Below are 22437 nucleotides of genomic sequence, written 5' to 3' on the forward strand. Positions count from 1 at the left end.
AATGTGACTGTATTTCTCTGAGGACAAAAAACACAAACTCATTCAGCTGTGGTGCGTCATTTGAACACAAGAGGGCGGCCAAGAACAGCAGCAACACCTGATGGCTTTATTTATTCTTCATCCAGACCACAGCAGATTGCCTGAATCATAGTATTAACTGGTGAATATAATATTTGGTAGATCTCGCTAGAAGCCCAGTTCCAGGAGGACACTGAGGAGATAAGAAGTCCGAAAATCTGCTTGATTTTATTATGATGATGTAGTTTATCTATTCTTCTCTTACTGATCTGAAGTGCACAGAAACCAAATGAAGATTTAAATACACATTTTTGACTAAGATTTGAATCAAGATTTTAGGGGCTTTACCACCTACCATTGTCATACTGTAATAGAATAGTGAGTAAAGCCTGTAGTGAAATGCCCACGTCCTTTTAAAAGTGGCTGCAAAAGTACAAACTTAGATATTACCAGTGGCAGGCCGTGTATATTACACCTGGGCCTTCAGTACTATCCTACCGCAGTTAAACCACCTTGAATAACCTCACCAAGTGATTTAACACAAGGCTCAACACCTAGACACTTTCAATACACTACTGCAGAGACATGAATACACGGTGACTGAAGCCATCACTTTTACACAGTATGGCAGGAGGCTGCATCTCACACACACACACACACACACACACACACACACACACACACACACACACACACACACACACACACACACACACTTTGTCTCAATCCATCATGTCCAATCCAGGAACCAAGCAGGCCGATTGACTGACATTTTCCTGTGTGTCTTGTTAGCTTTGATAGATAGAGATAGATGGCACCTGATAGGGCAGTATAAACTACACATTTATCTATCTACATATATTGGTAGAAAAGATTTTTGACTTAATAAATTCCCATCTAAGCTCCGGACCACCTTTAACCTGAGCATAGGTCTAATCAGCCAGAATAACTGCAACTGAGTGGGTCTTCAGAGGTTTTAACACCAGCAGCATACGCAAGCAGTAGCCTAATAGCTAGATAGCTAAAATAATTTTACTAAAATGCAGGAAAATCCATTAAACTTACCAAAAGCTCCTCATCATTTAAAGAAAAAAGGCAGGCCTACATCTACCTTTCTTTTATCAACTTCACATCTAAATCTAGAAACGAACTTGAAATAACGTTACTGCTACGGTTATGTGCTGCTAGCTAGCTTTGCTTCTCAGCCACCTTTACTTACTGGTCCGAAAAATGCGGACGTAGGTGGCTGCCAGGGCCAGCCATTTGTGAGCCATTTCTGAATCTGAAAACTATAGCTGTCAAGTAAATGTAGTTATCTTAACTGTTTGCCTCTGACATGCTGGGAAGAAGAAGTAAAAAGTAGAAGTAAAAAGTAGAGGAAAAATTGAAAGACTATAACAAATAAAAAATGTACTTAAATAGTAACAAAGTACTCAAGTAAATGTACTTAGTTATATTCCACGACTGGAGTGTCTAACTTTTAGAGTGTATGTTTTTCACATTAAATGTTTTTGAGCAAACAAAAGACACAGTGACAGCAGCTAACAAACAGCTGCCAAAAAATCTTTATTCAGTTATAACCAGATGCCTCCAGAGTCTTCCAGACAAACAGATTACTCTGGAGAAGGTAAACTGTACATTGAGTCAAACAACAACAGCACCAGAACGCAATTTGTCAGAAAACACAATTTACAACATGAACGATGGCAGTTTCTACACATAGAGAACGGATAAGAAAGAAAAAAAACGGGTACAGGAGATAACAGTCAGTGTGTATCGATTCTTCTTTGAGAAAAATCATCATATATTCATAGAATTTCATTATATTGTGGAAAAGAATATAAGAAAACATCATTGGTGCAATAGAGTATAGTATTTGTGATAGAACAGATACATATTGCAAGTGCTTTGTGTGTTAACAATAATCCCACGAAGGCTATAGACTGAATGTGTGACACTGTCTGTGTGTAATATGATGAAGCAGGCCTTGTTTTAAGCCAAAATATTACATGGCAAATTTAGTTAAATTAATGTTTGTGTGTAAGTTTTAAACTTTCTGTCCTTGTCAATCAGTTAATATTGAGAGAAAACAGCCTAGCTCTGTCCTACCAGCACCCCTAAAGCTCACAAAAACATACATTATATCTCACTTGTATCCGTACAAAAACCAAAGTGTAAAAACAACATGTTGTTTTACGGGGGGCTAAGTCAAGCTAACCCAGCGGACGCTAGCATCGAACTCTACCTGTAGAAAGAAAGATAGACCCAAAACATAGCTCAGGTTAGAGGTGCTGAACGGCAGATTTTGTTACCTTCGCTTCAGATAGAGCCAGACTAGTTCTTTCCCCCAGTTTCCAGTCTTAATGCTAACCTAACCTAAGCTAAGCTAACCAGCTGCTGACTGTAGCTTCATATTTAAGGCTCAGACATGAAAGCAGTGTCAATCTTCTCAACTAATTCTCGGCAGGAAAAATAGACCTGAAATATAGTTTAGTTTAGAGGTGCTGGTAGGCCATTTTGTTTTAGCTGTAGCTTCATATTTAACGTCCAAACATGAGAACGGTATCAATCTTTTTTTTATCAAGCTCTCTGCAACAACGTGAAAAACCGTATCTCCCAAATTTTTAATTATTGATGTAAAGCTCAAACATTTGTGGCTTCATCTAGAATATCGACGCACAACGAGGATCATGCTATAGACTAGAGCATTTTTTTCCATAATCAGTCCCTATTTGTTCTCCTGGTGAAACAACCCGGTGACCTCTTGCTTGGCGACATTTCTGTCTTGGTGCAAACAGGCACAATAGTCTCTCGTTTTTGCCTCTAACAAAATCAAGATCATCCTGTTTCAAGTTAACTAAAGAAATCTCTCTTCGGGTTGAGTTTTCAGATGTAAAAACCTATATTGCTAGTATTAAACTGATCCATATGTGCCTCTTTCTTCCTCCTCACCCTCCCCCTTGTTTTGAACCTCCTGCACCCTCACAGCGAAGGGAAGCTACTGATTTCATGGACAGCAACGATTCTTATCAACTGAGGTCACAGATGGAGCCGGTGTTACATGTGCTGTTTTTCCCTGCCATCATCAATTATTCAATGACTCGGACATAGGCGTACACAAATGCAGCTCCCTGCGATCCACTAAGATGCCGAACATCGTCTGTGAGCTTGACTCCCCGACGTCTTAATTCCTCAGCACCTCAAACTGCTATTCAAACGCCTCAGTGGAGCGGACAGACAAGTGCACAGCATGTGTCTACAGCCTGGATAAGCACCTCTACAATCACTGCATCAAGTAAAATGTCAGCGAGCTTTAACCGGATGTAATGTGAACTTGTGTTTTCGCATCATAAACTGTGGGCTCCTTGCATTTCCTTTTGGTCAGTTGATGGAGGGGGTGGGGGTGCTCTGCAGATGCCAGTGTTTATGATAATGAAGCACAGAAGCTTTGGCTGAATTGAAAAGCAGCATGGAGAGGTTTATTATTCCATGTCAATGTACGAGTTGATAACGCATGAGGTATGACAGCTTGCACATTGAAACATGCTTTTATAGCCGCAGGAATGGCTTGATCAAGAAGTAGACGTGCACACACACACACACACACACACATGCACAGTAAGCTTTTATGCTCACACTTTCCTCACACACAGACAAACAGGAGGAGGTGTTAATGCTACATTGGGCAGATGGGACATACCTCGGGCGGTCATGTGAAACACACACTCCATCGTTTCCTGCTGCACACACACACACACACACACACACACACACACACACACGTGCTATCAACTCCTTGGCGGGGCAGTGCATTTGGACGAGTAGCCCGGAGATATGCGAGCAGCTTCCACCAGCGAGCTCTTCACATCATCACAGGATTAGACCTGAAGCCACAGGGACATATGTTGAGCAGCACGGGCACATATTGCCCCGATGACATGATCGCAAACTGTTGGCTTTACACCCCTTTCACTCATATTGTGCCTGGTTTTGTGTGTGTGTGTGTTTGTGTGGTGGAGGCGTCTCGGTTGTGTGATATGATGAGTGCAGTGCAATGAAAGGAGTCCTGCCCAAAAGGTATTTATGAAAAATGAAACACAGGCAACAAATGTTTGAAGCTGAGATATTTAGTTGCATATTCAAATGCTTGCTAAATGATGCAGACTGACATAAATGCTGCAGTTGCTTGAAAGGTGGATTGGAAAACGGGAAAGAGAAAGTGCCAATTTAGAAACATCAGGCATCTTTAACTTTTTCAGCGCAGAATGATAATTGTTGTCTCATTCATCCTGCACTCCCGACGAGACACCAGGCTCATGAAAACTCTGTTATTCCTGATGACTCGGAGGAAGTACACCTGCGGGACTCCGGTTGGAGCTCATCCAGTACTTTTCACCACATATACAGTATATAAAACAAGCAGAGTGGTGAGAAGAGGCTCTCGGAGACAAGCATTCCTTTTGAAGCTGACAAGTGTTTGAAATATCTGGTGTTGACAATAATCCACCTTCAGCCAAATGACATTTTTTTTTTACAATCAGATATTTGAGGTAAATGATACTGATTGGAGAAAACAAATTCAGCGAAATCAGGCCAGAACATTTTGCCTTTGTTATGTATGAAAGTGACAGCTGGCACATCTCCAAACAGTGTTAAATACTTTCCCTTCTTGTCCTGCACTGTTCACCTGAATACCCCATAAAAAAAGACAAAACATTACGAGACTAATTTGCCATTTCGGAAACATGCTTATTTGCTAACTTGCCGAGAGGTAGATGAAAAGGTCAGTTTCGATCTTCTCATCTAACTCTCAGCAAGTAAGCTAATAAGCTAATTTCCCCAAATCTGTTCCTTGAAATTTCCTCAAAACTTTGAACCAAACAGATGAATTTGACGCTGCTCATTAAATGACATCCTGACCCCCCCCCCCCCAAAAAAAAACATTTCCTGCGTTTATGTCAGACAATGTAGTGTTAACATTTTACAACCAACTGTGTCACTAAATGCACTGTCCACGTACAGATCTGGAGAAGGACAATGTGTTGCATCTAGGATTTAGTTTACAGTCTAGAAACACATATCAAACATGTACATTTAGTCTTCAAAAGACTGCCAACTAAAGCGCTGAACACTTGTGGTTTTACCTCTTAGAGGGGTTAGTTAAAGTATCATGTGGTATCATCCTGTGTGTTTTCAGCAGAAGGTCGGGGGGTTTGGGGGTGGAGGAAGTACAACAACTGAGACACAAATCAGACCTCGTCCATAACTCCAGCTGGCACTGTTCCCATCACTGCAACACTCACTGGGAGATGCAGGCTTTAGTGCACAGCCTCCTCCAGTGATCTGTCTTCCACAAGCGCCTAACTAGACTCTCGTGGGACCGGCTAACTGTTAATCCACACACAACAAGGATGGAGAGAGCCTCACTCAGACTGGGACAAATTGGTCCGTGCCAGCAGGGAATCACAGGTACTTATGCCTCTCTCGTACAGATGTGAAAACGTAAGACAGAAATGTATTTTTGTATACCAATCTGAAGCTTTGAAAACAAAACTATGTAATGTGCAGTTCAAATAAAATAAAGCAACTCTGGCTGCTCCCAACATGTCATGGACGCCAAAGCACAAACAGAGCACATTTATATAAAGTCATGTATCTCATAATTTCCTTATTTGCATGCACATGCAGTATTAAAAATACAGTTAGACCAAAGCATATAGTATAATATACTGAATATACAAAAAAAAAAAAAAAAATCCAGTGTGACAGTCATTGAGTTCTTGAGGTGTACATGATTGTAATCAGATAAAACAGCCAATGAGATGATCCAGTTTAAGGAGAGGGTGGGTCTCTGGGTTGCATATTCGAGTTCAAACTAAAGGAGCTGTGGCTGAAATATCCTTTCATCTTTAGGCTTTAATATTCTGAATAATCACATCCAATATTAGAATACAGGCTGATGAGAGTGATTTTCTTTTCTCTCTATCCGCCTTATTATCATTCACCCACCTTCACACAAAGCAGGTGATGACTGAGCAGCTCCTGCACTAAAAATGGATCATCTCACCGACTGTTTCACATGCTGTTCGCTGAATGAGGCTTCCTTGATTTCCCAAACATTTCTAGATCGCCCCACGACAGCAATTCTTCACATTGGCATACATGTATCTACAAGCCCTTGTACAAAAGGGAGAGAGGAGCCATAAGTCATGAGTTTGGATAAAAAAAAAAAATCGTTTACAGCAAAGAGTAGAAAAGTCACTCTTAGACGTTGTAACATCTTTCTAGAACCGGGGCCAAAGGGGCCTCTGAACGCAAGTCGCAGGACATTTCTTTGTATAACAAATCTTTGAATTATAGGTATAGAAAGCAGAACTCAGACTAGCCAGCACCAAAGACATTCCATCATCGGTGCCGTGGCCCTCCACACACAGTTTCTAGTCAAAAACATGGCGACTGGTGAGGTCCACTCTAGAAACTCTAGGCTTATCAAGGCACATTCAGGACTCCTGTCCTGTTCATTCCTTCAAATATAACCATAATGGGGGGCGAAGCAGCTCCACATGCTAAGGACTTTTAAATTAACAATGTCTCCCTCGCCCCCCATCCCCCCACATTTCCTCCTCTTTCTAACCCTCCTCCTCCTTTACAATCCTGAATGAAAGAATGAAGGCTGGAGGGTCCCTCCTCTTTTTATTGACAACAACAACATCGCTCTGGTCCTTGCTCTGGATAGGAGCAGAGATGCACAAAGCTGCCCGTCAGCATGGTTGCCATGGAAACTAGCCCTATGGTTGGTGGGATCTGGACACTTTGAAGACACACTGCTACTTAATCTATACTCAGGGTCATGCAAGGCAACACTAGGACTACTCAGGTGTACTCGACTGTGCAGATAGTCAATTTCTTTCTTCAAAAGTACAATTTAAAACAAGTCCAAACACATTTCCAGTCGTTTTCACATGACGTCTGAATCCACAGTGCCACCTGCTGTCAGAATATTATGAGTGGTATTTCTACACAACACAGGAGGGTCTGTGAGCAGGAACTGCAGGCCAGCAGGGCAGATAACAACCCTGCGGGCATCTGCTCACATGTGTTATCGCCTGCTAGAAGTGGGTGGCCAGCTAATCTGCAACCACAGAGCTGAGAGGGCCTCCTGACTGAGGGGAAAACCTGTCACTCTAACTTCAACATCTGGATCTGACAGTGCAAATAAAAATGGAAATAAGTAAGTTTTTTTTTTTTCAGGGATGTCACGTAAACAAACTGATACACACTGATACTGTAGCTTAGAGAACAGTGTACTGGAGCTTCATCTGTAAATATTGTAGCATATATTGACCTTTACTTGGATGATATAATAAGTGTCAGCCTCTTATCACAAACAAGTATTGTCATGTATGAAATATTGATCTCAGTAAGGATCAGGTACATAAACCATGAATGCTTATAAAACTGTCAGCATATGAACTGCTGTTAAAGCCATCACTGTTCAGTAGCTACGCTGGACAATAAGTGCATGGACATAGCGTGCGTGTGTGTGTGTGTGTGTGTGTGTGTGTGTGTGTGTGTGTGTGTGTTTGCGAGGACATATACATTGAGGGTCCCTCGTAACTCACAAGAGTTGATTTTTATGCTGTCCGTAGGCAGAATAATGCTATCTTGTTTTCTTCAGCTCATAAATCACAGCTGAACGCTCAGCCCTTTATTAGGCGGCAGCGGAGGGGGTAAACACAGCAGAGAACAAAAGCCAGACCAGCCGCTCCATTTGAAGCAGAAAAAAACCCTCCTCATAAGTATTCATATCACTCTCACTAGAGAAAACAAGACCGCCTATTGTGGCTCTTTGATGCCAGTTTTAATTCTGCCATGCGAACACACGTTTATAATGGCAGGTCATTTCTGAGCTCACGTTTAGCTGCTCATCCCCCCCCCAGGTTGCAGGGTTGAAAGCTTACTTCTGCTCCAATATGAATACGTTAGATGATCAGATTAGGAGCTTGATGCCATATGGCATCATTAGGGTGTCAATTTGGGAGTGAAAATACATGATCCCTCTTTTTCTGCCAGTTTTGCCCAAAAGGAAGTAAATGATCCAATATCCCAAACATCTCACAACATGTTCATCTGTTGGGTACGGATGTTAACTTTTAGACTGCTAAAACTCTGTGATGTCAGTTAGGATGGAGAATGCAACTGCGTGTCGTGCTTAACAGGTAGCTTGTCATGTTTAATGTATTTGGAAAAATTTTGAAAGAAATTAGAAAATTCACTCCGTCGGGAGCTTTCGGCTGTATCGCCTGGTCTTCTTTACCAGACTGAGTTTGCTCAGTTGTTATATAAAATGAAAGAAACATGTAAAGTTTGAACATCTAGAGTTCCCTGACAACTGATAAAACTCAATCTACTGATGAAGACTGTGAGATAGGGTCAAAAGCTCCACAACAAGCAAGTAAATGGACCTTGAGCTGAAATTGTTCAGCTGTTTCTGAGGTCAAGAATGAACTGTTTGCTTAGTCTGAATGTTGAATATTTTGGGGTATATGGAAAAGTACTTCCATGCTCACACATGAGCATTTTTACAGTAATAGAATACAAAATATACACTAATTTTGAGCAAATTTCGTTTTGCTCTTACCTACAGGACTGAGCCCAACTAATAGGGAGACAGCAATGAGCACTAGTCAGCAAAATAAAACCATCCAAATGGATGAGGAAGCAGGAGAGGCAACAGAGGTTTCGGGGCGACCCCCTCACTAACTCGTGTCTGGACACTTGGTAGGCTTGCGGCAGGGTGTTTTTATTTTCATGTTCTACAGCATAACATTGTGTACAAAATGGAGTTAATATGATCTGAGGACAACATAGGCGAAACAGCACTGCATGAGAATATTTTCCCCTTAAAATTTCTCCCCTGCTGAGGCCACAGCACCAGTATTTCCATTATGCAAAGACCAACCTGGGTGCCTTTGAGAGCCCCTTAATGCGAACGCCATCTTTGTGCCAACTGCAGTGAGATAATCTCAGTACAACTAGCAGGCCAGGCCAAAGTCCACAAACAAATCCCAGAGTTCCTCACTGAAGAGATGGACAGGTTTGAGAATGGCAGCAAATATCCTTTTGAGGATTTGGATTTACCCTAAACAAGGGTGTGAGCTTATTTTGGCCAAATCTTGTTACTTGCCATTGGGTCGACCCAACGCTGACCTAGAATCAGCATCAAGAGAGAGCGCCGAAATTAGCTGCCTGGAGATGCCGCCATTTAAAATATCCAGTCTTGCCAGAACATCTGAATGATCTGAACTACAGTAGGGACTTGTTCCTGGACAGAATATGATTGGCCAGATTTCCCCAAACACCAATGAAAGAGATGGTCCGAACACAAACATGAAGCACCACAATGATGGAGAAATGGCAGTTGTAAGTGCATGGAGTTAAAAAAAAAAAGAAAAAAAAATCCAGCCACTGATGTGTGGACCAACAGAAACATCCTTGGACCCCAAAGTGTTGGTTTGTCAGGAGCCTGACAGGGAAATGCCACGGGGCATTTGATAACATAGTGGAACTGCTTGGGAGGAGCAGCGTTTGGGGGGGGGGGGGTTAGAGCACCGTGCTTCAGTGGCCGCTCGCATACTTTGCCTGGGGCTCCTTCACATTCATACAGAGCGCAATCACACCGGGATGTCAAACGCACTAATTGCAAGTGGGCCTGCGCGGCACCGGGAAAGGAGAATTGGAAATAACATTTTTAGGTTTTAATCAACTGTGGATTTCAACTGCTTAGCAGCGCTGGCTGCGTGACGTGAAGGAGCTCCAGGGGGGAGCGTGCGGGTCACACTCACTGAAAAGAGCATAACAAGCTTGGCTTGCAGTGGGAATTATGAGTGGGTTTCCTCCTGCACTTACCCACCAACATTTCCTTCAGCAGAACATGAAAATAAAATTCATCAACAGCATATATATCCATATATATGTATATGAAAAAAAAAGAGAAAAGTCTTTTTTTTGCTTTGAATTTAAATTCCAACATGTTTTTTCTTTATGTATATATAGATTTGTCTTTTCTTAAACAATTATATGTTCACATACAATGGCAAATTAGTTCGTTGATAATCTAAATACTTCTTACTGTAACATCATTGTAACGGCATAGAAGAAGCAATAAAAAAAAAAAAAAAGGTGACTTTAAGGCTATCTCTGTATACAAAACAATAGTAGCCCGACAGGTTGAACTGTACATTATTTCCTAACGCAATGTTGTACTTGAACCTGTCCTGTTCATAAGGTGGCAAATGTAATGACCGAGGTAACTGGTCATAAACCTGGAGCTTAGAGAAAATACAAGAACTACATATAAACATGAACTAACAAAAAAAAAAAAAGACAAAAGAAGAAACACAATTTTTTTAGATGCGGAAGTACTGTACTGTATATTAAACAGGCGAGTATGTGAGTTTATTAGCTGGTGTTGGTTTTGAATAATTCTGGGGTAAAATGATTGTGTGTGTGTGTGTGACAGAAATGCCAAAATTTCATCGTGCATTCAAGCAAATTTTATATAATGCAGAGAGTAAATGCAGGAACAGAATCACAACGTGACTGTTGGTAGAAACATGTGTAGGATATTTCTATCAATTTCAGCACATTGTGATAAAGTAGAACGCAGCCCCGGGGGACAAAAGAGCTGGGGCCATTTATCACTACAGAGTGAACATCTGTAAAGTATTTGGTCTTGTGAGTTTGTTTCCTGTCTTTGAGCCAACAAGGACGCTTGAACACATTCAAATGACAAATCAGATATTTTTTCACCAATCCCACTTTTGACCTCGTCAATTACAAGGTTACATGGCGACCACGAGGACTTTTATGAAAGCTTCAGTCAAAGCTTTGCTTGCATGTTGCCAAGTGAATAAAGTGTGCAGTGCACATTAAACAACAAAGGAGTGACCTAATTAAGTGCTTATAACTTATTCCACCAAAAAATCATGGAGCAAATATTGGTTCCAATAAGGGGAGTAGCAACATCTGGGTGGTTAAAAGTTTTTTTGTTTTTTTTCTTACTTCCTTTTATAATATAAAGTTACAAGTATTTAACAAGTATTTATTAGTAGGAAATGAAGAGGGCTCGTGGAAGATAGAAACGTTTTCAACTCAATAGAAGTAATGACAAATATACCAAGTGCTCCGTTACACACACATACAGTGCAAGTTCCTCACTTTTGGTTTTCAGCCCTCCCCCTTTGGTTCATCAAGATGCGCCTCTGTGGCGTACGTAAACACAAAGATATTTTGTTCCCTTTGGGAAGGTGTCAGAGTTGGTCGAGGAGGAGGGCAATCTGTCTCTCTGTATGTGGTGAAAGATGTTTATCTTTTTAAGGCCTCCCACGCCGCTGACTTCATGCTTCCAGTGCTGTCAGGAAGGTCTTTTAACACACTTTCTTTAGCAGGTGGTCGGTAAACAGTCTTGGTTTCACAAAACGAAAAAGAAAAAAAAAAAAAAAAAAAATCAACAACTGTAAACATGGTAAACACCGTAACAAAAACCAAAAACATAAAGAATAAGATAAAGGAGTTTTTGGTTGCAAAGTTGTCATGTGTAATGAAAGAGAAGCTATTGAGACTGTGCTGTATATAGTATAACCCCAAGCTGCTGGTTTTTGATTTCCTTAGAATCACATCCCTGATAAAACAAAGAAAAGGAACCAACTGGTTGAAAAAGTGACATAGAAAACAGTTCCTGTCTTCTGCTTTGATTGTGGGGGAATACCTGTGCTGTACCTTTTATGTGGTAAATCACTGGCATGGTCCATCTGCTTTCCCTGTCTGAAAAATGGTATCTTTGTTGCATTAATCATTCACCTTGGTTGTCTCTATTCCTCACTTTCTCTACATGTCAACCTGCCTTTCCCGGCTCTGCTGTACATTCGCCCGGGGTTGTCAGGAGTGAAGAACGGGTGAGGAGCTGGGAGAGAGGGTGTGATGTCTGTGATAAAAGATCACCTCAGAAAGTCCAGAAATAAAACAAAAGAGATGAACAAGTTGTAGGAACAACAAAAACGGTGAGCTTTACCTCCATGCTTTTTCATAACAGTCTTCAAAGACTAGAGCAAAGACGCCAATTCTTCTTTTGGATAAAAAAAGTGAAGAATTATTTTTTTCTTTTGACAAAACACAAAAAAGCTTTTGGCCTTTTTTCCCGGACCCCTTCTTTGACTAGACCTCCCATTTAGAAACCACAGCTTTACAAAACATAGAAAGATGCAACACTGAACCCAACATAAAAAAAACAGGAGAAATCTTTAGATCTATTTTTCTTTACACTGTTTAGCTGCCCTGGGGTTTCCCAAAACCGGGAATGGCGAGGCAGTACTAGAAATCCTGGACGGCAATGTAAAAGGTGACTCCGCTGTCCTTTGGTTCCTTCCACAGCTGGCGTTCAGTGAAGCTGGGGGGGTGGGGGGGGGGGGCAACGTCAGGCCAGCGTTTGACGCAGAGTTGTGATTTTGAGCTGAAGAAAACCAAATGCATGCAAAACGATGCCCCTCGCCCCTTTCTCTGGCCGTTGGGGTGGTGCGCTGTGAGGTTGGTGGGGAGCGTTCAGTCGGTGAATCTCTGGCAGGCCTTTTTCCAGCGGCAGGCGGTGCACCACATGTCGCGGTTCTCCATCCCGTACACCTTACGGCACTTCTTGCCCTCACCGCGCACCTTCCGACTGAGGAGGAGAAATGGAGAAAAACAGATGAAAGTGTCATGACGGAGAAGACTGTTAATTATTATCTATAATATAATGAGCGCCAGCATCAAACTCGCAGAAACCTGTAGTTAGACATAGTACACACCAAACCTGTGGTAAACAATTGTTCTCCATGAGTTGAGATACTTTAGACTACTAAAATATGCTTATCTGGCATGGGTAACTTACACATCTGTGAAGGCACCATTAATGCTGAAAGGTACATACAGGTTTTGGAGGAACATATGCTGCCATCCAAGCAACGTCTTTTTCAGGGACATCGCTGCTTATTTTAGCAAGACAATTCCAAGCCACATTCTGCACGTGTTACAACAGCGTGGCTTCGTAGTAAAAGAGTGCGGGTACTAGACTGGCCTGCCTGCAGTCCAGACCTGTCTCCCATTGAAAATTTTCAATAATTAGTGTCCTCAGTTCCCAAATGCTTATTGAGTGTTGTTAAAAGGAAAGGTGATGTAACACAGTGGTAAACATGCCGCTGTCCCAACTTTTTTGGAACGTGTTGCAGGAATCAAATTCAAAATGAGTGAATATTTGCACAAAAAAACCCAATAGTTTACAAAAAGTTTATTAGTTTGAACATTAAATATCTTGGGCCCTATTTTAACGATCTGAAACGCAAGTATCAAACGTGAAACGCAAGTATCTTTGTGGGCGGATCTCGGGCGACTTTTTGAGGACTGTACTGTAAAGTGCCTCCTGATCTATCCAAACACCTAAAGCGCATTTTCAGTAATATTTTTCTTTTTCACGCTACATTATGGCCAAGCATGCGCCCCTAAAATAGCATCTGAATAACGCGCTACTGACTTTAGACTAGCGCCACTGACTTTAGACCAGGTTTTTCCTGGTCAGTGGCAGAATTGTTTTCTGAAACTGCAAAATAGCACCAGGGAACTTTTGCGCCGGAACACGCCTCCTCTTTTCGCTGAACCTCCCCCAGGAGCGCAAATACATTCCCTAATTTACCGACATGCGTCTATGGAGGGAAAAGTCCGCTGTGCGTCGGGTGCAAAATAAGAATGATACATGCGTCGGTGTACAAAGGCAATTGCGCTGAGTGCAAGATAGGGCCCCTTGTCTTTGTAATATATTCAACTGAATATCGGTTGAAAAGGATTTGCAAATCATTGTATTCTGGTTTTATTTTCGTTTTACACAACGTCCAAACTTCATTGCAATTGGGCTTTGTATGTGCATTCAGTTTGTTCGGCCTTTAATTAAAGCTAAAAAAGGAAATGTCAGGTAAGACTTGGCGAGCAGTGAGGATCCCTTACCTGAGGGCAGTGGTGGCTCTGGGAGGGGATGAGAGGACGGCGATGGTCTGGGAGCGCTGTTCGCCAAAGCCATGGCTTTTACTGGGGGACACCTGAAGATGACAGAGAGATTTGGGATTACAAGAACACAAATGTAACTTTGTATGTGGCTGAGAATAAATGCTTGGTCTTGCGTGTGCATTAAAGATTCCTCACTGTGGTCCCGGTGAAAGTGACGGGCGGTGACTGCCAGGAGATGCTGAAGCTGGAGCTGTTGGTGGGAGTGAAGCTGGTGGAGGCTGAGCCAGTCGCGTTACTGCTGCTGGACGGGATGGACACTGGAGCCGTGGCCTGAGGGCAGAGGTCAAAGGTCAGATTTCCTTCTCCAATGGAACAAGGTACGTACGTTTAACAGTAGTATTTTTAAATCACGTTTCATGGGTTTTTAACTGCTGCTTGGTTTGATAACTTTCACTTCATTTCTTATTCATTATTGGCAAGGCTGAAAAGAAATCCTGGAGGTCGTGTAACTGGTTTTAATTTTAAGAAAGGAACATTCTTTGACAATTCTTCATTTGAACATTAGGCATGTCTAAGTCTTTAAAACAACTTGCTCCCTAAAATTCAGTTGTAAAAACAACTGAGCCTCAAACTAATCCTTAAAACAATTAATCATGTTAATTTGCAGTAAATGTCTTTAGGTATCTCACACGGTAAAAACGCTTTAATTAAGCACTCATAACTTATGTTGCTGTTAAAACAACACACATAGCCCTCACACTTATTGATGGGTTGCGTCATTATACCACCTACAAATAATTGTTCAAACCTGCTGCTGTGTGTCAATTTACCACAACTGTTAGCACAGCTGCTAACGGGAGCAAGGGCCCATAAGTCGCTGTGACATCAATAGTTTTTTGTAAACACTGTGACACATAATCAGGATAATGAGGACCCTGATAGTATTGTGTGAGAGAAAATCTGTGCATTTCGTGTAGCCTGATAAGTGTGTTGTGGTGTGCATATTGATCCAGAGAGTGTACACTGATCTTTATCTAGCCTGTGTGAGGGTGCGTTTATGTGAGTCTGTACATGTGCGCCCTCCCTCGGCTCCCTGCGGCCTCTCACCTGGTAGGCGTGGTCCGTGTGGATGAGGTAGAGCGCGCTGGGCGCAGAGCGGCTGAGCGGGGTGGTGCCGCCAGCGTGAGGCTCCTTGGTGTCCGAGTACTGCGGAGGTCTGTGGGAGTCGGACAGCTGGCTGAGAGCCGGGAGAGGAGAGGCGGAAGGAGGAGGGGGAGAGAGGACGGACGGGGACACAGGGGACAGGCTGCTCAGCCCGTCGGCCACCGAGTCGGTGTTGAGCTTGATCTCTGTGTAGTAGAAGTCCTCCTCGCCATCACTGCAGTCCGAGTCACAGTTACGCCTACAAACAGATAGAGGAAACAAACTGTGAGGGGTGATGGAGAGAGAGCATGGAGAAAAATTAACTTGTCAAAGCAATCGCGCACAAGCCCTGCCCCTCTTCAACATTAATGTCATTTCCCCCAACCAACGAAACACCGTCGGCAGTTAACCAGCTTGGGACCTCAGTTTAATTGAATGTCAGTATTAATGTGTTATTCATCCGATATCATTGTTCTCCGCTTCCAACCTCTCTCCAGGAGCAGGTTGGTTACCGTGGCAATAATTCATCAGCCATTAATCTGCTGTTTTGACAATGAAGCTGGTGATGAGTGAGGAAGTGAAAAAAAAGCTGTTTTGGAGGCTTTGAGTGGACTGCAGCTAAGGTAGGCAGTGTGTTATGTGTGAGTTGGTGTCTTGCCCCAGGTGGATGGTGCGGATGTGTCTCTGGATGCCAGCAGCGGTACTCAGCACCTTGCCACAGTTCTTCCACAGGCACTTGAACATCACCTTCATGGAGTTCTGCAAGAAACACACAGGAGCTCATGAATGGTTTGGTGCTGACAGGAATATGTAGTTGTTGTTTTGTTTTTTTTGGCAAAAAGAGCAACATTTGCTGTCAAGTCATGATTCCTTATACAGTATAACATCCGTGTTTGGTTGACGCTCTCACATTGACTTCCTTTAAACCAGAGTAAATGACAAGCAATCAGATGTGTGCATACAACTCACTCACTCATTTAATTAAATCCATCTCTATATTACAAAAGGTGAGGTACATCTGGTCAACCATCCTAAAGTACATCATTTCATTTCAATTTCTTCCTCATTATCAGGCAGGTAGGAGAATGTTTCAGTCTTCTCAAGTGACTGCATAACATACTATAACTGAGGCTCTTATACACCTACTGGAAGTTTTAAGGGGTCAGTTTAGGACTTTATTTATTGATTACATTTTTAGCTTTAATATTTGTATTTTTATTGTGGATTTTAGAGCGGCCGCATCAGTGAAGACTGGACAGAAATTAAAAACTAGATGAAGTGGCACCAGTATGTGCAATGAAAACTATGGTTATCACAGTCAATGTTATCATTTCACTCATATGCTAAGGTATAGTTAATGAAATAAAAACTGTTATGGATTTAAGTATTTCTTAATGTCAAACCACCGACCTCATGCCAAGGCCGATGAGGTGGTGGGGCATTTTGAGGAAGCTGGACAGGAAGCTTTTGAAGTGCAAAAACTAGTGCAACAAAAAAACTTACTCAAACAACGGGCACAAACTGAACCCAGATAGATACAAAAACTAAATTAAACTGAGGCCAAATAACAGCAAACAAACATTAACAGCAACCTCACAACAAACTGCCAAGTCCTTTCTATCTTCTCATTCTTCTGAAGGCACTTTCAACCTCTCAGCCTCACCCAACTGGACCCTACCATATGCACACGTGATTATAGGGGGAGCTAAACTGAGAAAGCAACATTAACACACTGTATATGAAAATACCATTACCATTTAGATAGATCAGTTACTGCTGACATTACTATTTATGTTGACATTACTACCCACAACAATAGGCACCCCAAATATTATAAAAATGTCATTCACTGCAGAACTATCCTACCTATTGTTCTACACCTAAAGAGTGCTCAGCCCCTCAGGACCTAATCAGGCACACCTGCATGCACTCTCCTAAATGAAGCTGGTGAGTAGCTGATCTACCCACCACATCACAGGCAGAACCATAGCAAAATACTATGAACCCATAAACCAAACAGGCTTATGTCAAATAATAATTTACCAAATAAACTCAAACATTACAATGAAATTAGAGATTAAGCAGAAACAAAACATTGTTAATTTTGGGAACATAGGCTAGTGAAAAAAGAGAAAGGCAGCCTTTTCACACTCACTATGCCGGGAACTTCAGGATCTCTCTCAAAAACCCTTAAGTGGAACACACATCAGCTGCATTGCACAGCATTCATTTGATGTGTACAAACTGATGCCCACAGCCCACAACAGATGTATCATACAGACAGAAGACGTTGGTGAGGTACAGTAGCCAGGATGTCCAGACTTGGGGAGTGAAAGTGATAAACCTGATGATTTTCTAGGGAGTTGGCATGCAGCATCACTGGGAAACTGGACAGCAACATAGCCTAGGGAGTTGCTGCACATTATACAGTACAAGGTCAGCATGTCACACCCTTTTGATCTCAAAGACATTCATTCATATACTTTATATTTCTATTTATAAAACCAAAGTCTATAGTATTTTTTAATCAATATTTTATATATATTTAAAGTAATTGTTCTGCTATTGATAAATGTGGATCATGTTTGTCGTGTCATATTGACAATGCTGTCAAACTTCACTTTAGTAAAAACTGTCAATATTCACTGTACACTGACAAGTGAACTGAGTGAGGACTGCTTGTGAGCTAGTGAGGCTCCTGTATCTTTTATCCATCTACTGTAATTACACCACTGGCCTCCTAGAGAGACTGTACATTGTTTATCATGGAGCCTTGTGTGCTTTCTCCCAGCCCTCCTGCTTACCTTACTCTGAGCCATTATAAATGGTCTTATAGGCCTGTCTATCAAACTATTGTTGAGGGGGCTGATTTAATTTTAAGAAGATATTTTTTTTCTTCTTTATTTTTCCTCCTCTTTTTTCATAAACACATTGCACACACAAGCATCTGTCCCCCGTGCATTGTTTTGTCTTTGGGTAACAAAAGCCTGTTTTGTGTGTCATCGAGTGTGTGAGTGTGTTATTCCCTTTTAAATTTCACAGTTAATTAAATGGGGAGCTCCAAACAGTATTGTCTTACCAAGAGAGAAGCGAGAGCACAAGAGGAGCTTGTAGATAATTTAATGTGAAACCTTGGCATCGCTCATATAGCACGTGTGTGTGTGTGTGTATCTGTGTGATTATGTAAGTCAACCACATTGTTATCCAAGGCTATTAGAAAAACAGTTTTTGTCTCCATCCACACTCTATTCGCTCTTCCCTCTTCGTGTAATTCCTGTTAGTCCCCGTTTAATTCTTCATCCATAACCTTCCTGGCTCTTCCTCTTTCTCTCTTCTAAATGTCTCCCTCTCCATGCCCTTCTTTGTGATAAGTGCCCAATTAATATAGTACGATCTTTATCGATTTTAAGATAATAAAGTTTGCTTTAGCGGGTATTCAAATCATTACTGCCGCTGCAGAGCTGCTACATGTGCAGGCTGAGAAGTAATTATGAAGGGCTGATGTCTGGGGAGGGACGCACACAAATATATATATATATATATATATATATATACACAGAGCGAGGGGAGCAAAAACATTGGCGAGAGCAGGAGAGAAAGGGGGAGAGACAGTGAAAGGAGGGATAGATGGAGGATTTTGACAGCAAACGGCAAACCAGAAAGTAGGTGTGCTGATTATGAGAGAGAGATACAAAGTGGGAGAGCAAAGCAATATACATCAGAAAAAGTAATAAATGTGACACTGAGCTGTGGATGTGATGAGCTGTCAGTGGTGTGTGGAGAATGAGACGAGCAGAAAAAAAGGGCAGCAAAGAGATAGCTACCACTGGAGCAAAAAGGCTGTGTGTCCTTTCCTGTCCCATTGTTATCTCTGCCAATCAAACAGTCAGAGTCTAAACTACATCCGTAACCTCAGAGGTTAATATTACAGTGTGTTAACTCTCTGAAGGAGGGCATCAAGCAGCTTGTGTACAGATCTGAGAGCTTCTTATTAAGAGATCTGCCTGTTATCAGGAGAGCTGCTGTCGTTCCCTTTTAAAGCCCTTTAATATGTGACTCTGTGACAGCTCCACACTGAAATAAAAGAAATGACTTGTTGCGACTGTTTCTAAACCTTCTAGAGCACAAACAGTTAGGACCACAAAATTATTATTTTATTTTTATTTCATAGAAACTGAGGATTAAGGAAGTGATTGAGAAAATGTTTTATTTGTTTTATTTTTTTAATAACTCTCACTAAAGCCATTTAGACCTTGTCCATACCAAGATAGCTTTATTTTAAAGGCATATTTTTCTCTTCAGTTTGGCCTTCTATCTACAATAAACCATTTCTCACACTACATTTTTTAAAGCCAAGAGTAACCCTTTTTCACAATACTGGATTTAGTTTGAACAGGAGAACATAGCTTTTGGAAACGTAAGCTTGACATGTTATTGGGCTTTGTAGCAATAATGTTAAGAAGACAACTTCCTGTTGCCTATGTATATGTCAATATAGCTGCTCACACAATAAAGGAGGTTTAGTAATTATCCTGCATCTACTGTATGTGCTTTTCAGACATCTTAGCCGTTTGATGTATTTTTGTTTGTTTGTTTGTTGAATATTTGGACAAATGTCTTATGTGTAGGTTGTTTTATGACAAACATCATAAAATAGTGATTTGATTGATGTCTCAGTGCTGATCGCAGGAATTCCTGATGATGTCTGGTGTTTTGGTGTGGATGAACTCATTTTGAAATGTTCCACCATTGTACGTTTGTAGTAATACATCAGTTCTCAATGCCCATTTGTTTTTCAGTAGTAGAAATGCCTTCACCTACCAATTCATAGGGGTGTGAATCTTCACTGGTCTCAAAATTTGATTTGATTATGATTATCCTGTCAACAATTTGAATAGTTATCACAATGCATCACCTCCTCAATATTATTATATATTGATACACATGGTTTTCATCAACAAATTCAAGCAGTCACAGAGATATGAACTCCCCTTTTTATTGTATCTGCTCTTAAAAAAAAACTTCCTGAATGTAGCGGAGTCCAAACACAGTAGACAACAGACAAAAAGGCAAAAACAAAAAAAGCAACGACCGGAAAAATCAACAAGCAACATCATTAGGCTGTAAATTGATTATGGTCTGTCACTGCATCGATGCAGAATCGTCCACGCCCGCATCGCGATGCATCGGTGCAATGATTCATTTCAACACCCCTACTAATTCACCAAGATTGTTTTCAGAGTACAGAAGCAGAACTGGCCTTTGCCTTCAGCCTTCTAACTCAGAGGTCTACAGTATTCACCTTGCGTTTGCGAGGGATGGGCTCATCGAAGAGCAGGCTGCTGCCGTCCTGCTCATCCAGGCTGGGGTCTTCAGGTCCTGCAGGGCCGGATCCCACACCACCCAGACTGGACACACGGAAGGGCTTGAAGCTGTCGGCGGAGAGAGGTGGAGAAGGTGTAGAAGGGTTGGACTGGTCACTGGGGGCAGACCAGCTCCAGTAGCCCCCTGAAGAGCTGTTGCTGGATGGGGTGAAGGGGCCGGCTGAGCCGTTGTCCTTCCACGAACCACTCAGACCTTCTAAGATGATGGAGGTGAACAGAAAGGGGATAGGGTGGAGGGGAGGGGTGAATTAAGAAGAACATAGGGGAGAGGAAGAAAGGTAGATCATGAGAGTAAATCTAACAACAAAAAGTCAGGTTTCTAGAGGATACAACCACAGCAAAATGTGTTGGTGTTCCTCTGTCGATGATGGCAGATCAAGACAGTTTAGATGGCTTTTTTTTGCACTTCACACAAATAAGCCTCCCAGCACTACTGCTGTCAGTGACACAGAAGAAAAAAAAGTTTACTTTCTTGTTCTGTGCTTCCGCAGAGACACTTCCAACGTCTTGTTTTTTTTGTTTTTTTTTAGATAAAAGAAATGTTTCTTTTGATTGTCAGCTACAAAAGGCATTTCACTTTGTGAAAGATGAGGCTTGGGGAAACTTTGGAGTGTGTACATAAGTGTGTATCAGAAAGTATGTGTGTGTTTTGAGTTTTGTGTTAAGAGCAGATCTGCTTAGTTTGGTTTAGTGAAGCTGCTTCTTGGTGGGGTGTCTCTCCTCTGAGTCTTTCCTTACGACATGTCACATTAAAGAGGAAGTATCTCACCAACATTTAGAAAGCTGCTCTGATATACATTTGGTTATGTGGTACAGAAAAAAAAAGAAAAAAAAGAAAACACCTTTTAATGAGAGTTAGAACTAATGCAGTTGAACAATCATATGGCAGATTATGAGAATTAAATGTCAACCATGGTGCATTGCTTGGTGCACTATGCATTAGAACCTACTGTGTGTACTGATGTAAATGCACATTGTATGATCTCCAACTTGTCTGCATGGGTGTGACATCTGTATGACTACATTAAAATAAAACTGTACAGTTGGTATTTAAAATCCATTTGCATGTGTGCAAGATGTATGAGATGTACATTTAACATTTGATCGCGCGTGTGTGTGTGTGTGTGTGTGTGTGTGTGTGTGTGTGTGTGTGTGTGTGTGACTGTGATAACATGTGCATGGTGGTTGGAGGGTTGGCTGCATGTCTGCTTGGTTAAATGGACGGTCGTTTGGTTGCAGACTATCTGAGTGGCTGCATGTGACTGCAGTTACGAGGCTTTGGATTTTCCGCCACCATGTACTGGGTGGCAGAGATCCAGACTCACTGTGCTCTTCTGTGGATTTGCAGAAGTCACTGATGAGAAAAAACTAAAGCACAGCAGGTGGCAGTAATTTATCAACCTAAGCTTCCACATGCATTCACAAGATAACAGCTGTGAGGGAACGAAAAGGCGGGGCTTCTTTTTTCACAGGTATAAAGCATATTGTATTTGCCAAAACCCAGTGTCAAAAGGCCATCCCCCACTTACTCAGTTGTTAGCTGCAATACTCACCGTTGACTTTAACAGGTGGACTTCTGACCAGGGGGCTGGTGGAGAGAGTTGTCAGCACCATGGCAGCCGTCACCTTGTCCATGTCCACTTCCTCCTCTGACCGTCTGTGAAAACACAACAGAAAAATAGAATTTTACTGAGCATACATTATCATTATATACAGTACACACATATACCAATGTCTGAACTTGGACATGAAGTGGGCAGCAAGAAAACAGTAAGTGTGTGTCTTCTTCATTTCCCTCCAAATGTTTTCAGACAAGAATCAGGCCTTCTATTCTAAAACTCACTCAGCGCTGCATTCGGCT

The 22437-nt window shown here is 41.7% G+C and overlaps 1 protein-coding gene across 2 annotated transcripts in view; it reads right to left on the reverse strand.

The window, feature by feature from the left end:
- Positions 1-8800: 8800 nt before the first annotated feature.
- znf704 (zinc finger protein 704) overlaps positions 8801-22437 on the reverse strand; it is a 47896-nt gene continuing 34259 nt past the window's right edge. The window contains exons 3-9 of one of the 2 annotated variants that reach the window (XM_039820149.1): positions 22130-22233; positions 20495-20769; positions 15851-15951; positions 15157-15451; positions 14245-14379; positions 14050-14141; positions 8801-12733 (exon numbers count right to left, since the gene is read on the reverse strand). In XM_039820149.1, coding sequence (XP_039676083.1) covers positions 12619-12733; positions 14050-14141; positions 14245-14379; positions 15157-15451; positions 15851-15951; positions 20495-20769; positions 22130-22233 — 1117 coding nt within the window. In that variant the 3' untranslated portion in view covers positions 8801-12618. Of the gene's footprint in view, positions 12734-14049; positions 14142-14244; positions 14380-15156; positions 15452-15850; positions 15952-20494; positions 20773-22129; positions 22234-22437 lie in introns of both variants that reach the window. The other variant, XM_039820148.1, reaches the window with a different exon arrangement.

This window comes from Perca fluviatilis, chromosome 13 (assembly GCF_010015445.1).
Source record: "Perca fluviatilis chromosome 13, GENO_Pfluv_1.0, whole genome shotgun sequence".
NCBI classification, from domain to species: Eukaryota; Metazoa; Chordata; class Actinopteri; order Perciformes; family Percidae; genus Perca; species Perca fluviatilis.